This window comes from Anoplopoma fimbria, chromosome 6, assembly GCF_027596085.1.
Source record: "Anoplopoma fimbria isolate UVic2021 breed Golden Eagle Sablefish chromosome 6, Afim_UVic_2022, whole genome shotgun sequence".
In the NCBI taxonomy this organism is placed as follows: Eukaryota; Metazoa; Chordata; class Actinopteri; order Perciformes; family Anoplopomatidae; genus Anoplopoma; species Anoplopoma fimbria.
In genome coordinates this window covers 13,211,876-13,227,401 of record NC_072454.1, presented here as the reverse complement: position 1 = coordinate 13,227,401, position 15,526 = coordinate 13,211,876, and the positions used below count along the sequence as shown (strand labels likewise).

The 15,526-nt window shown below is 40.3% G+C and overlaps 1 protein-coding gene across 1 annotated transcript in view; it reads left to right on the top strand.

The window, feature by feature from the left end:
- The window catches only part of ccar1 (cell division cycle and apoptosis regulator 1), an 18,061-nt gene extending 2,535 nt beyond the window's left edge, over positions 1–15,526 (top strand). Inside the window, exons 6-27 of the mRNA XM_054600113.1 lie at position 599; positions 932–1,127; positions 1,358–1,484; positions 2,048–2,167; positions 3,157–3,349; positions 3,524–3,668; positions 3,774–3,929; positions 4,311–4,536; positions 5,303–5,416; positions 5,737–5,903; positions 6,762–6,972; positions 8,215–8,298; positions 8,487–8,675; positions 9,139–9,330; positions 9,442–9,663; positions 9,758–9,887; positions 10,195–10,283; positions 10,874–11,014; positions 11,132–11,252; positions 11,404–11,586; positions 13,118–13,323; positions 14,480–15,526. Coding sequence (XP_054456088.1) covers position 599; positions 932–1,127; positions 1,358–1,484; positions 2,048–2,167; positions 3,157–3,349; positions 3,524–3,668; positions 3,774–3,929; positions 4,311–4,536; positions 5,303–5,416; positions 5,737–5,903; positions 6,762–6,972; positions 8,215–8,298; positions 8,487–8,675; positions 9,139–9,330; positions 9,442–9,663; positions 9,758–9,887; positions 10,195–10,283; positions 10,874–11,014; positions 11,132–11,252; positions 11,404–11,586; positions 13,118–13,323; positions 14,480–14,560 — 3,294 coding nt within the window. The 3' untranslated portion in view covers positions 14,561–15,526. The remainder of the gene's footprint in view (positions 1–598; positions 600–931; positions 1,128–1,357; positions 1,485–2,047; positions 2,168–3,156; positions 3,350–3,523; positions 3,669–3,773; positions 3,930–4,310; positions 4,537–5,302; positions 5,417–5,736; positions 5,904–6,761; positions 6,973–8,214; positions 8,299–8,486; positions 8,676–9,138; positions 9,331–9,441; positions 9,664–9,757; positions 9,888–10,194; positions 10,284–10,873; positions 11,015–11,131; positions 11,253–11,403; positions 11,587–13,117; positions 13,324–14,479) is intronic.

Here is a 15,526-nt window from a genome sequence, read left to right as displayed (position 1 = left end):
TTAGTTTATAATCTGTTTTAGGGCTGCACGATTATTGCCAAAATGATTATCACGATTATTTGGATCAATATTGATATCACGATTATTTACCACGATTATTCATTGATTTTAGTGATACATTTTTTTATTGAACATTCACGGAAACTTGAATACATAACATAACACAATACATAACATAAACTTGAATACATAAACTTGAATACATAACATAAACATAACACCAACTTAAAACAACAGGGCAAAGATTCTACAATGTTTAAATTGTAAACGATTTATGTTGAATTTGTAAAATAGGTTATTATTCACGTGACCTCCTAGAAGCGAAAAAAAAAAAAATCTAAACAATTAAATGCAGGACTATGCAGAAAGGGCACTGCCTTAGAGTTTACAGGTTTTTGGCAAGAAACACCAGCCTGTCAACATTTTCTGGCTTGAGGGACGAGCTCGTCGACCTCAACTGCTTCAGACATTGTAGGCCTAATTGTGTTTGTCTTTCAAAGTAATCGGTCTTTTCCAGGCTTCGCGCCGCCGCCGATGTACTCACGCAGTCGCAGACCGCAGGTGTACAGGGAGCGCTTGGTTTGCAGCGGAGGTAGAGCGTATACTGCATGGGCGGGGCTCGTTTCTTTTTCGTTTTCCTTTTTTTGTGGAAGCATTATTTAAAAAAAATATCGCGAGAACACAACATGTCACCGTGGGAAGCCAATATCGTCATCGCGATAAAAATTTGATATATTGTGCAGCCCTAATCTGTTTACATCTTTAGCATTTAAATGACAGAACAGATAAAAGCATTTTTGATTGCTGATGGTTATCTTGCAGTTTTCCCTTTGCATTCTTGCAGAGTTTGAGTGGCCGTGGTATTTACTGATTCACATGCAAACAAAGTGTATTCATAGTAGCTTATTTTTTATCCTTTCTTTTACCTCAGCCCCCGTTGCCTTGCCCACCAGCCTAAGCTTGTCAAACCCCCAGCAGACAGCCCAGATTACTGTGTCATACCCAACACCACGCTCGAGTCATCAACAGCAGACGCAGCCGCAGAAGCAGCGAGTCTTCACGGGTGTCGTCAACAAGCTACATGACACATTTGGCTTTGTAGATGAAGATGTCTTCTTTCAGCTAAGGTAAAAGAGTGTCTTTCAAACTGTGTTTATTTTGCATATATGTGTGTTGGTGCCTTTCTTTATTTTATGCATAACTTTGACACTGCCTTTTGCTTATGCCAGTCTTGCACTGCCTTTGTCAATAACCAATATTTGGCAGACAATTCCAAAAGATACACATGCTTTTTTTTTTTTAATCTGATGTGACTAGACGTATAGAGATGTCATAATGCTGTTTGTTGTCTTTTCAGTGCTGTTAAGGGGAAGACTCCTCAGGTGGGTGACAGGGTCCTAGTGGAAGCTGTGTACAACCCGAACATGCCCTTCAAGTGGAACGCCCAGCGCATCCAGACCTTACCTCAGCTAGCAAACCAGTCGGTGAGAGAACTCGGGGGTTGCACTCAGTCCATCAGGAAAGAGAGGATAGCATTGTTGGGTACATTTGTACAAACTGGGGTTTTCTGCTTGAACTTTAATTCCTGTTTTTGATTTTTTGTATTATTATAAACACAATCAGCGAAATATCAATGTTTCCTCTGCATTTGTTCATGGCTTCAAAATGGCCCTTTCTGCTCCAAAAATGTATTGACACACACTTAGTTTTATTATTTAAATCATACTTACTGTGTATTAATATTTACAGGGATAGTTTTCACATTTGAAAAAGATTTTCGAATGATTCACTGAGCTACACAAATTGTGAACTAAGTTATTGGCCTCACTTAAAATTGGAACTCTTGCTGACTTTCCTCTGTGGCAGAAGCTAAATGGGGAAAATGACAACATATCTGTTTGAATAATTTCAAAAAGTGAGATCCATAGTATCACTTTAAATCCTGGATAATTAATTTGTCTTAGTCTGAGGAGAGTCTTAATATATGTGTTTTTCTCAAAAATTCTCTCTGTCTTTAATTGACTGTTGTGTTCTCAATCCCTCCTAGCATCAGCAGCAGCATCATCCTTTACCTCAAGCTTCTCCACAGCTCGGCAACCTTTACAGTGATCCAGGGATGCAGCTGCGCTACTCAGACATGCACTCCACTTTGGACAACAGACAAAATGTAACCCCCTAGCCCTGAATCACACTTTGTTTGTCCTTCTCCAGACTCAGTTTCTTTCTTTGATGTTTTTTCTTTGTTTCCTGGCTTTCTTGCTTAACCTGTTCATGTTAAACTATAACCATAGTTGCATTTATTCTTAACTGCAGTTTTTGCTTCTTCTTTTAGTTTGCTGTTATTGCCGAATGGATAGAACCACAATTTTGTAGTGGTTTAACATTACATTTCTTTATTCTAAGGAACATTCATTCATCTAACAGAGACAAGACTTTTATACTACTGCTTTATTATGCATGTGCATATGTGCTTTTTGTGCTACATTACGGCTCTTTTACCCAGTTTATATTATTTTGTTTGGAAAACAAATGTATGTTGCTTGGCCTGTTACTTTTGTTTCAGAGGTGTATCCACACTTTTTAAATCAGTAAATCTCTTTACAGGGGACTTTGCGGATGACAGAAAATATATATTAAGTGTGTTGGATTATAGTTATCTATGGATAGATTTGGTTTTAAGTACCACTCAAATACCAAGTACCAATTGAATCAGTGCCTTACCAAGCAGTGAGAAATATATAATTGTCATAATGGTATTTGTAGTTGAGTTGATATTTCTGAATATGAGGGCAGTGTGACTTTTTGGTTCAAGTGAATCTTCTTCAGCCAGAGTGCTTGATTTGATCTCGGCACCATTTTTTCCATTGAAAGCACTGATGCAGGAAATATCCTCAGAATATGCCTACCTGATATTTTTTTTTTATTATGACAGCCTATCTGGGCACCTCTTAAGAGATTAATACAATTTTTTTTCATTATTTTCTTTCATTCAAGCAGACATTCAGACCTTTTCCCAGCTTCTTCCTGTCAAGCAGCCAGTGAAGATTTTGTACAGTACATGTTATTTGTTGAAGCCATTTTAACTGAAAATTGTTTCAGTTCTGCTTTTGAACTTATGCTTACCTCTGCTGTTTTTTTTTATTCCCCTTTTTCTAGAGCCAGCCTCAACCTCCTAACATGATGAAGGGAATACCCAACATGATGCAGTCGCTACCTCCCCCGACCACATTCAATGTTCCAACCCAGGGTCCCCCTCCTTCCCTCCTGCAGGCCCAGCTGTCTGCTGCCTCTCTGGCCCCTCTTCTTCAAAACCCGCCCCAGCCTCTGCTACCACAGCCTCCACCCAAAGGTGAAATACTTGTCAGGGAGATTTAATTTATCTAGTAATGGATATGAAGCAGTCAGACAAGTGATTGTGATCACCAGTATCTTTGCAGTTTTGTCACAAAATTGACCAAAAACTCAAAGGTGTCTTTGTGGTATGAAAAGTGGTTTAACAAGCATTATTTCCCCTGGTCTCTAGATGTGTTTCAAGGGGGTCTGCTTCAGCCCCCAGTTAGACTCATGCAGCAGCCGCAGCCTGTCCGACGAATAGAGCCTCCACCTCGTTTCCCCAGTCGCAATGATCGAGGCCCTGAGCTCATCCTCAGGACTAAAGAGGAACGCAGGTGAGATGCCGAAAGATATCGCTTCAGATAATCGGATATTTGTCTCTAAAATGTGCCTTCAGCATAAGTTATTCATCTTAGTGGGTTTTCTCATCAATTCTTTAGTCGAGACAGAGACCGCGAGCGCAGGCGGTCGAGAGAACGCTCGCCCACGCGCAAACGTTCAAGAGATCGCTCTCCCAGACGTGAACGCTCACCTCGGCGGCCTCGCAGGGTGGTTCCCCGCTACACCGTCCAGTTCTCCAAGTTCAGCTTAGATGGGTTAGTATGATCTTTGCGTAGTTTTTCTCTGAAATGGATTACTAAAGTGTTATAGTGTGTGTCAATGCGTCAGTGGTGTAATAGTCCAGTGGTTCTCCACCTTTTCAATTTCCGACCCCCACAGAATGACCACTTTGGTATCCCCAAGAGCACAGATTTTGTTTTGTAACAAGCTAGCACTTAGCATTATCCAATGTGCTCCAGTATCTGTGGTTTTTAGATGCATTCCCTGACTAGTCTTCCCAAGTTATATAAATTGTACAGGCAATCTAAATCTTTAAACATTACCAAGTCTAAAATTTCTTATTTTGAAATTATCTCGCAATCACCCTTGGGGATCCTGACCCTAACCGTGGTAACTGTCCCTTGTCGGTTCTCCAGCTCCAACTGTGACATGATGGAGCTAAGAAGGCGCTATCAGAGCCTCTACATTCCTAGCGACTTCTTCGATGCTGTATTCACCTGGGTGGATGCCTTCCCTCTAACAAGACCCTTCCAGCTTAATAACGCCTGCAACTTCCACATCTTACACAAAGAGGTGGACCCTTTAGTCAAGAATACAGCTGTACTTGACCCTCCAGATGCCAACCACACCTACAGTGCTAAGGTATGACTGCCAATGACAAATACATGGCACACGATGTGGAGGACAGTAGGAGTTAGTGTTTTTGCGCGTAACTACATGGTAAGGGTTCTGGGTTTGTGCACAAAAAGCTGCATGCAGACTACACAGTATGTGTTTAATGTACGTAATGCAGAACCCCAAAAAAAGAAACTTTTAGCCGTACTCGGTCCGTAACATGTTCATCTTGATATATAAAACAAAATACAATACGCAATAACAATTTAACTAGTATTTTAAAACTTTAAGTTCAAGTTATAGTCCATAATACTTCAGTCCTGGTTGATTTGGTGATACCCGTAATTACCACGGTAACAGCAGTGCAGTTTGATATTACGAAAAAAACTCACATTGTTTTAATAAAGAAGTCTGTCAATATTAAATGCAAATGGATCTGATTTCATGCTGTAAGGCTGCAACAGCAGGGCACAGCAACAAAAGAGAGAGAGAGAGTTGTCTGTCGTCTGCTACTCTTCAACTGATCACTCTGGCTGCTCGGTCTTGTTCCAGTGCTCCCTTGCAAAATAAAAGAAGGTCCCCCTTGATAAAAAAAATCTGAAAAAGATCAACTTTTTTTTTTAATGAATTATTATGTGTTTTGCCAGTTAATTTGTTGCATCTGTAGGAAAAAGGTTTGCATTAGCAGAGGCTTCAAACAACTCTTGATACAATACAGTGTAAAGATTTAACGATATATGATAGGGTAAATACGGTTAGATTTTAACTGTAATGTGGTCTCTTTATAATTCAGGTGATGCTACTGGCTAACCCCAGTATAGAGGAGCTCTATCACAAGTCCTGTGCTCTGGCAGAGGACTCCCAGGAAGTCAAAGACTCCTTCCAACATCCTGCTAGACTCATCAAGGTACATCACACATTTTCAATGATTGTACATGCACACGAGCTGCCACTGACATATTGATCCTATTCCACTGCTGACTATTAGAATGTGGAAGCGTCCTAACTGACGTTTGCTCCCCTGTGTGTTGTTTTTGTCTTTTGGCTGTGGATCTTCCGAGGTATGAATATTTAGACATGCTGCTGACCTTTTTGCTCTTTCTCTCTGTCTATCCTTTTCTTTTGCTCTTTCCACCCTCCACACCCCTTATCAATACTTCCCTTTTTCCATCTAACCTATTTCTACTCTGTTGCTCTCCTCTGTACCCGTCTGTCTTTCTCCTTTAGTTTTTGGTGGGAATGAGAGGTAAAGACGAGGCCATGGCCATTGGTGGTCACTGGTCTCCCTCTCTGGATGGAGCTGACCCAGAGAAGGATCCCTCGGTCCTTATAAAGACAGCCATACGCTGTTGCAAGGCACTCACAGGCATAGATCTTAGTCTGTGCACTCAGTGGTAAGAGCTGTTATTCTAATCCATATTTATTTTTCTCATTGTGTTTCTGTTTAAACCTAATAAGTGGTACTAAAATCCCAAATTGAGTAACTATGATATGATGCATAATTTTACTAATACTAAACAAAATCTCACCCCGGAAATGTTGATGATGTGATACTTTTGTGTTTCCTTTTTTATATTAATGATTACTGTTAACTTGTTAATTTGCTGCCTATTATTTACCATTATTATTTATGGTGTTGTGCAGTGTTATTTTTGGCTTTCTGTGTGTTGTTGTCTTGGCGCTCTCTTTCTGTCACACTCTTTATACATATACAGTATATGCATATTTCATTGTGATGAAAAACCAAATGCATGGACTGTGGCTGGAAGCAGTAGCCTGGACCAGAAGACACTACCATTACGTTTCTTTTTAAAATTTATTTTTCTATTCTTCCTGTTAAATATCTTAGATATTTAACTGGCTTTCACTGTCCTGTTGATTCTGTCTCTCTTTGCACAACCCTAATGTAGTGCGTTAAGTGTATCCAAGGTTAAATGCAGAAAACCCCTCCAGAATTGGCTGAAGCTATAATGGGGATGAATTTAGGGATGTGCATTTATTTTTATGTGATTGTCTGTCAATTTCTCAAAATGGCTGCCGTAACCTGTGACAACAGTTGGAGAGCTGCAGACTGGGTCCATTTGTCTATACTGTGTTGTGTGGGAGAAGGCTCACTGCAATGATGTGTACAATCATTCAGTGAGCTCATGGGAGGGAGTAGCTGTAGAAGGCTCGCCTTAGCAAGGCTTGCCTTTTATACTGTGCCCTCACCAAAATGTTTCTTTCCAATGCACCTTCTTCCTTTGCGACAGGTATCGTTTTGCAGAGATTCGCTATCATCGGCCGGAGGAGACACACAAGGGGCGGACAGTCCCTGCTCATGTGGAGACAGTGGTTTTGTTTCTTCCGGATGTTTGGCATTGTCTTCCTACCCGCTCAGAGTGGGAGGTGCTGTCACGGCGACTTCGGGAGCAGCTGGCTGAGAAGCTGTCGGCCGAGCGAAAGGAGGCGGATGGAGAACAGGCACTGAACCGCTAATCCCTCTCTTCTCATTTCCGCTTCTCACAGGAAGGCACAGGAATTACAAAAAAACAAACCCCAGATAAACATCAGACACAATGCACACCTCACCACTCACGCACACACACACACACACACACACACACACACACACACACACACACACACACACACACACACACACACACAGGCAGATTATTGTTCCACCAAAACCTCACCTAGGCGTCTTCTGTTTACTCCTCCACCTGTCCCTTCTCCTCTGCTCCAACTCCTCCATTCCTCCATCAGCACATCCACCTTCCCTCACATCCAGCAGACACATACAGTGGAAGCAGTGAGACTAGGTCGTGTTGTGTAGGCCCGGATCACAACTGATAAAACAGCTTCCAGCTTCTCAAACTACTCATAATTGGGTGCTTATCTGGGTATAATCCGTCATGCTAATCCTGTTATTTTGTTGTGCATTAAAACAATACTTGCTTAACCTGCTTTGAATGTGGGTGCTTGCAAATTGCTTAAGCAATGATCTTAAAATAGTTACTCAAATTTGAGCCAGTTGTGATTTTTCTACCACTGGGATCTAAAATGTTTCTTTACGCTGGAATCTGTGGAGTCAGTTGTGTGTAAATAATGTGTTTGTTGTAGAAATGTGTATTTTTATATGATTTTCTACATCAATTTGATATTGTCTGCCTTCGAAAAAGACAACTTCCCTAAAGTCCTGTTCTGTCTGTTCTTGTTGGATTTTACATTCTCATTTGGACTATATGTAGACTTTGGTTTTTCCAGGGCAGTTGGTTGGACAGATGGCTCCTATCTGACGTAGGTGTATAAAACCCATAAATGACCAGTACCCCAGTCATAGACCATGGTAGGGCCACCCTATCCTCACTCCGTTTGGAGACCAGCTTCAGTTCACCTGATGTACCTACACACCTTTTGGACACACCTCTCATTGATTTTTACCTTTTTTTGTGTTCCACAGATTGATTGATTGGCAGCTGGGGGGCATTTCTGTTGGTTTTTAAAAGAGCTAGAGAGCTTCCCTGTGTACGCTTCAGTAGCAGTGGACTTTAACACAGTCGAGAGCTCACTAGGACGAGTCAATGAAAGACAGATGTGACCTTGCTTCTTGCACGGATCAACTTTAAAGCTCACTCAGGCCTCAAGCAGTGTACTGACAGTTTTCTATCCCACCTCTTTCTGTCTCTCTGCCTGTCGCTTTCTTAATGATTTCCCGTCAAGGAGGAAGAAGAGAAGGATGACGTTGAATCGAAGGATGTTAGTATTCCCACTCACTGGGCTAAACTTGACCCGAAATCAATGAAGGTAAGATTCAAGGAGAAAGCCTGGACACTGGTAGAGCTAGGAAAACAGACATGGAATTAACTTATTAGTACTATCTTAGAGCTTATTGATGTTGATTCTTATAAATTGTGCATGGAGAACTGTTCAGATTACTTCTCTTCCTGAGGTTAAATGTCCATATCCAATGTCCGTGATTTCTCCCCTTGTAGGTAAATGACCTGCGCAAAGAGCTTGATTGCCGCTCTCTAAGCTCTAAGGGGTTAAAGTCGCAGCTGATCGCCCGTCTTACCAAGCAGCTGAAGGTGGAGGAGCAGGTGGAGGAGTCAAAGGAGCCAGAGAAACCGGAGATAAAGGCTGCTGAGGAAGAGGAGCCATCTCGCATTGAGGAAGACAGAGAGGTACAGAGGATTTTATTCGATTTGTTATATTTTTGTTATTGTGGGACCACAACCATGGATGTCTCCATATATTGTTCACAACAGTAAATTGAGAGGGAATCATATTTTTGTCAGTCTTTTCAATATTATAAAACTTAAAAAGACCAAAACTTTTGCACTCCAGTAGGACGACAGGTGCGTAGGAGAATACCTTAGGTAGACAATATAGAACAAAAAACTCCCGCACACTGTCTTCTTCACTTGCGTATAAATGTATTTTAGTCACAACGTTTCAGTACTTAGACCGTCAAATAACCTGATGAAGGTCTATGTACCGAAACGTTGTGACTAAAATACATTTATACGCAAGTGAAGAAGACAGTGTGCGGGAGTTTTTTGTTCTATAATATTATAAAACCTAAATTAGTTTTTATCTTGAATAGGTATGAAGTGCTCTTCTAACTGAAGTGTTCCTCTCTGTTAGGAGGAGGAAAGGAAGAGGCAGGAGGAGGTTGAGCGCCAGCGCAGAGAAAGACGCTACATCCTCCCTGATGAGCCCACCATCATCGTACACCCAAACTGGGCAGCCAAGAATGGCAAATTTGATTGCAGTGTCATGTCCCTGAGTGTGTTGTTAGACTACAGACTGGAAGACAACAAGGAGCACTCTTTTGAGGTGAGAATTACTGGTCACAGGAGTCTACAGTGTACGTATACAATACATAATGATGTTTTTTTTATTTTTTATATTAAGGTTGATCATAAACTGCCCTCTTTTTCTGTCCAGGTTTCCCTTTTTGCTGAGCTGTTTAACGAGATGCTACAGAGAGACTTTGGCTACCGCATATACAAAGTCCTGGCTGCTTTTCCTAACAAAGATGATAAGAAGGAAAAGGAGAAGAAAGCCAAGAAGGAGATGGAGAAACGTGAAATAAAGAAGGAAAAAGAAGAGGAGAATGAAGAACCAGTAGTAAAGAAGACTAAAGAGGATGAGGAGGAAAAGAAGAAGGCAAGCCTCTCAAAATCCATCTGGTCTTCTCAGTCTGTCATTTGCCCCAAGAAGGATTTGAGTTTTCATGCAGTGGTATGACTTGTGTTTTCAGTGCGATGAAAAGGCTGTCAAAAAGGAGCCTTCTCGAGATGAAGAGGAGAACGAAGATGATGGCAGCACGGCCAATGCTGAAGAATATGACCCCATGGAGGCTGAAGATGCCGAGGATGACGACGATGATGGTACTGCACATTTTCTTAAGACACAACTCAATCGATCGTTTTTTTTTTTTTTTTTTTAATTTCCCACAATATGATTTGGCCAATGATGAGAAATCATGCACCACGCTGAACCTGTGATGGATAACGCTTCCACATTTTCTGAGGCCTTTAGTGGAGAAAAACATTGCTTTCATTTTTTGGGATATTTAAATGTTTCTTTTATTCACATCCACACTTTTCAAACACACGACGTTATAATGAATTAAAAGCTGTATGTCCACTCATTCAACGGTGTTTAACAACTTTCCAATCTGATATTTCTCCTTAGACAAGGATGATGACGACTCCAATGACAGAGACAGGAAAGACCGTAAAGATGACCGCAAGTCATCAAAAGAGAGGTCCTCTAAAGACAAGGTTGGTTGGTTGGTTATTCAATGTTGTCTAGGAATGCTAATTTCCTTCGTGTGTTTTTTTTTTTTTTTTTTTTTTTTTTTTAAACCTATGGCTGAGCCTTGTTAACCGAAAACATTAGTGCCTTGCATGCAGGGATGCTGTAGTTGATAACAACCCGCCCAGCTACAACAATAACCGGATGCACAAACAGGTTAAATCAATTAAAAAGTTGTTGCCAGCTGCTGTTGTTTTTTCTAATTTCCCACAATATGATTTGGCCAATGATGAGAAATCATGCACCACGCTGAACCTGTGATGGATAACGCTTCCACATTTTCTGAGGCCTTTAGTGGAGAAAACATTGTTTTCTTTTTTGGGATTATTTAAATGTTTCTTTTATTCACAGCCACACTGTCTTGTTGCAAAACAGACAACTGAGTCCCCATTTCAATTGTCTGGGAGAGTAAGCAGATTGGTGTTGTGTGCATTGTAAATGGTTAAACGGTTAATCATTAACATCCCTTTTTGATTTAGGTATATTATGAATACATTGATGTAGCATAATGTTGCTGGTAGGTATAAATGTGGTTTGTTTTTTGTTGTTACACCAGGAGAAGAAGCAGATGGTCACACACAACAGGGAGCTGCTGATGGCATTTGTCTACTTTGACCAGAGCCACTGTGGCTATTTGCTGGAGCGAGACCTGGAGGAGATCTTATACACACTGGGACTGCACCTTTCTCGTGCTCAGGTGATCAGACACAGACCTAATCGTTGTAACGGTTTGTTACTGGATCTGTGCATCCCTCATACTCAGTCTGTAGTCTTATTCACTCACTGACTGACTGTCTGTCGCATTTGTTTGCAGATAAAGAAGCTGTTGAACAAGCCGGTGGTCAGAGAGTCCTGTCACTACCGTAAACTGACAGACAGCGGGAAAGATGAACCTATTCCTTCCTTTAATGAAGCGCTGATAGAAAACCTCATAGGTGAGTGTTTCTATCTCTGTTTGAATGCCATCAGGTAAAGCTATGATGATTGAATGTGTCATAGATTACGTTACAGCTACCATATAGCAAAGGGCTGCTGTACAGATCTCTTTCGTTTTATGAAATTCGTTTCTCGCTCTCTCTCTGTCAGGCAACCGAGGACTACTTCCTACTTCTAAAGCTCGTGCGCAGGCTGAGGCCAGTGAGTCTGGAAATCTGATCGTGTATAATGGAGCCATGGTCGACGTTGGCAGCATGATGCAGAAACTGGAGAAGAGTGAGAAAGCAAGAGAGGAAATAGAACAGAAGCTCATGGTGCAAGATGCCAAAATGGGTATGATATGAATTGTATTATACTGTATACTCTGTATTTTGGAGATGCTTTCATATTCCAATGAGATGCAGGCTACACTCTGTGTCAGAAGTCCCTCGGGACAATGATCTGGCTCAATTTGAGCTTTGCTACAAAGAAGCCCAGTCTCACTTCATTCAGCATTCTTCCTTCTGTGAGTTCTGAAATGTGGACTGGCACAAAACTGTCACATACAGAGTACAAGCTTAACAAGTCGGATTTAATGCAAACTGGCTGAACCTACAGTAGAACAGGTTCTGGCAAATGTAATGGTGCCAATGGCATCATAGCGCTTAATCCAACTTGTATTGCATTAGTAATCAATATCACAACATGATTATCATATTGTTATGTTTGTTTATAAGCAGACAAATGTGGTGTCCAATAGGTCGTGCTTAATTTACAGCCAAACCGAGTTGTGCAACATGAAGGCGATCAAATGTACATGTTGTTTTCTTTTACTAGAATGTTTTTTGGGGTGACGAGACATAGCAGAGTTGGCCTCAAAGAACTAAAGAGCTAAAACTGGGCCAATAACAATTTGGATGCGAAGCCAGTGAGAGAGATTAGTCAAAAAACAGACGAGGCAAAGTGCAGATTGTGGTGCCACTTAACTCTGCTTCTCCTTCTTATTTTGCATTTATTGTCAGTTTGCAAAACCTGCTCAGTGATGCATTTACGTCCACCCGGTGGACTGGAGTAACTAAACTCTCATCCATGGTCTAATCTCAGTCTACATTATGTTGCTGTTTAGTCAAGTATGACACCTAGTGGAAAAATGTGGTTTGCCAGTGCGGTCTAGTATTTGGCTTGGTTTAAAAGTGCTTGTGTACACTGGTGCATCACTAATATAAAGTATAAAATAGGTTTTTCACTGTGTTCTTTGTTGGTGGCCTCCATTTTCCCGGCTGTTTGACAAACCTAGTCAGCGGGTTTTTGGTAGTCGGGTTACCATAGCAGGTTAAGGCGTTAGACACACGGATGCTTTCTGTTAGGTCGACATACACGGGACATTCTGACTGAGTCTAAACCTTTTGTAGTATTCATCTCTGAAAGGCTTCCCTACAACATTGTCTTTCAATTTAATGTGTAAAAGTGAGTTACCCAAATCCCCAACTTCCACAGATTGGTTGACAAAGTGAAAGAGATGTTAATGGACTTGCATCATTTACAAGCTAGATGGCTAGCTTAACAAAGCAGTTGTCAAAACATGTAGATATTGGCTGCATTAGTGACTAAAAGGGAAACATATTGGTTGCTAAAATTACGGTGTACAAATTTTCACTTTAGATGTATATTTTTCAGATTTCAACAGATTGAAGCTTTTATCAACACATGAAATGATTTGCAAACCATTGTTTTCTAAAGTGCTATTTAATATTTAAGTTTGAGAAGTAAAAAAAAAAAAAGTAGCATTTCACCTGAAGTTGCTTCTTGACGACCGCTGTGCCTAATCGTTGACCCGTCGTCGTTTTAATCCTCCTCCTAACTCTGTGTCGCGTCTCGTTTCCAGATGAAGATGCAAAGGTTAAAGCTCAGGTGGAGCAAGCTAACAAAGCCTTGTCCAAGGAGCTGGAGGAGGTGAAAAGCACACTGAGCCAAACCGAGCAGACTCTGAAGGCTGCTGACGAGCAGAAGACCATCTACCTCGACCAGATCAGCAAGACGTCCAACACTTTGTCGTCCACCGTCAAAGAGCTGCTGGCAGTGATGAAAAAGGTGCAACAGTTATAAACAAAAAATGTGAAAAAGCGGCATTTCATCATTCAGACAAACTGTTGGTGCTTTTAAGTTCAAGCTCTGTATGACTTCATTCAGACATGAACACACATTTACAGAAAGAGCTGTGTACGTGTGTGATGTTTATGTGGAGAGGGACAACAACAGTTAGTTATAAAATTATGATTTCAAGGAAGAGGTGTGTTTTCTGTTCTCTCTCTCAAGCTGCATCACTGATGGATTTTGCCTTTGAAGCCTTAATGGCCGTAGTGAGCACGCCTTAAAATAGTCTTTTTCAGCTTTGCCTAGTTTATGAAATGTATTGTGCATAAGAGATGATGATGATTGAGATAATATATATTCTATAGATATGATAAACCTATACATCTATTATCACAGATGTATAGGTATTTGCTTAAATAATGACCACAATAGCTGCTTGAGGCGGTTTTAAACTGATGTAATGACTGAGTCTGTCCAGCAGAGGGCTCTGATTTACATTTAGTATGTGGCGGCTGTCTGCAGGGTCAACCCAACGTAATTATACACGGAACAAGACCTGGTTTCCAGAGATGTATGTTGAACTATAAACCAGCAAAAAAATAAATATTACCAACATAAGACACAATGCAAACAAACAGACATCCGTAGAACATACCTGTTACATTACGGCATTTCTGCCACAAACAGGCCTACTGATAAAAGCAAATAATTAAAATTAGGAAGCAAATAATAATTAAAAAAAGTATAGCCTGTCTTATAAAGTTTTACCTTGATTTTTAAACAGGAGAAGAGCTACCTTTTGTGTAAATAATATTTGGCCAGTTAAATGAAATTGTTACAAGATTTAATTTAGTATTTTTGTTCATATTCTTGGTCTCAAAACATAATTTGTCATGTGATATGCTTTTTATGAAGGCTTTAAGAACAAATATTAGTGGGACCACGACAGAAACTTGCTGATGAACATTTAATATCCAGGGATTCATATTATAGATACCATGTTTATAGCAGTAGATACCAGACATTAGACCTTTACTAATAAGTGACCGGTTATTCAGATATGAGAGCAACAAGTTATGCTGCCATCAGACTAAGGTGAAGTGGTTCAGATGAGAAAGGAGATGTACTCACTGATTGTTTTTCTGTCTCTCAGAATCCAGAAGTGGACGAGTCTGGTGATGAAGTAACTGGCGATCACGTTCGGACGTCTCAAACAAACGGCGCCGATGAATGAGCGACACATTTAAAATGAGATGAAGCTGTAATACTGATTATCTTAAAAATTGTAAATATTCACTAAACAAGCATAATTTGGCTGTGTTTTATTTGGACCTATTGTTTCTCAAGTCCATGTATAAATGCATTAATGAGCTAGTGTTAATTTGAACTCCGTTTCTGTGTACAATAGATTTGTTTCTGAGAAGTAACCTTTCTAACTAGAATAATTTGAACTATGGCAAAGCTTTGAAACCCTTATTTTCAGATAGAAGTTGAGTTAAGCTCAGTTGCTAACATTTCTTTTTGCCATTGCTTTAGCTTTATTATGGCCAATAAAATGCTTTGTTAGAGATTTAAATGCCAGTTTGTGTGAGTTGTACTTTTCAGAAATGTTTGTTTTTCTAATGAGCAATAATGAGGCCGTTTATGTGCAAGAGAATTCATTGAAAATATATATTTAAAAGGCACTAATTTAGGATGGAAAAGGGTTAGAATGAGTTTCTTTTGGTTCAAACAGAATTTCTTTGAAAGTCGTCCCCATCCGCTGTTTAACCACAACTGTGTTCAATAAACACATTCAGTTTGTAGTTCTATTTGGCTGATTTTAGCTGGTTTCTGCCGTTTGTTTTTCACACATGGCTATGCATGGTTCCTGCTTCTCATGGACCTTTTTGCCGTCGGGCACTGCTGCACTGTTTCATGTTTTCCTGTGACGAGCATCAGTCTTGTCTTGAAAAGGAAACTACACACGAACCAAAAGATTATTTCAACGAATGTGTTTTCCGCTGAAGGAATCTTTGCTGCAAAGACATGAACATTTTGAAATCCATCTCTAAACTTGTGTGCGTTGGTTTGGGTTGTTCTAGAAACGGAGCAGAATTAAGATGAAATGTGCTCCAAAGCAGGCAATTTTATTTTTGATATTGGAAATGTGCTCTATGGATGTGTTGTGCAAGAGTAAAGTGGTCCCATTTTAACACTA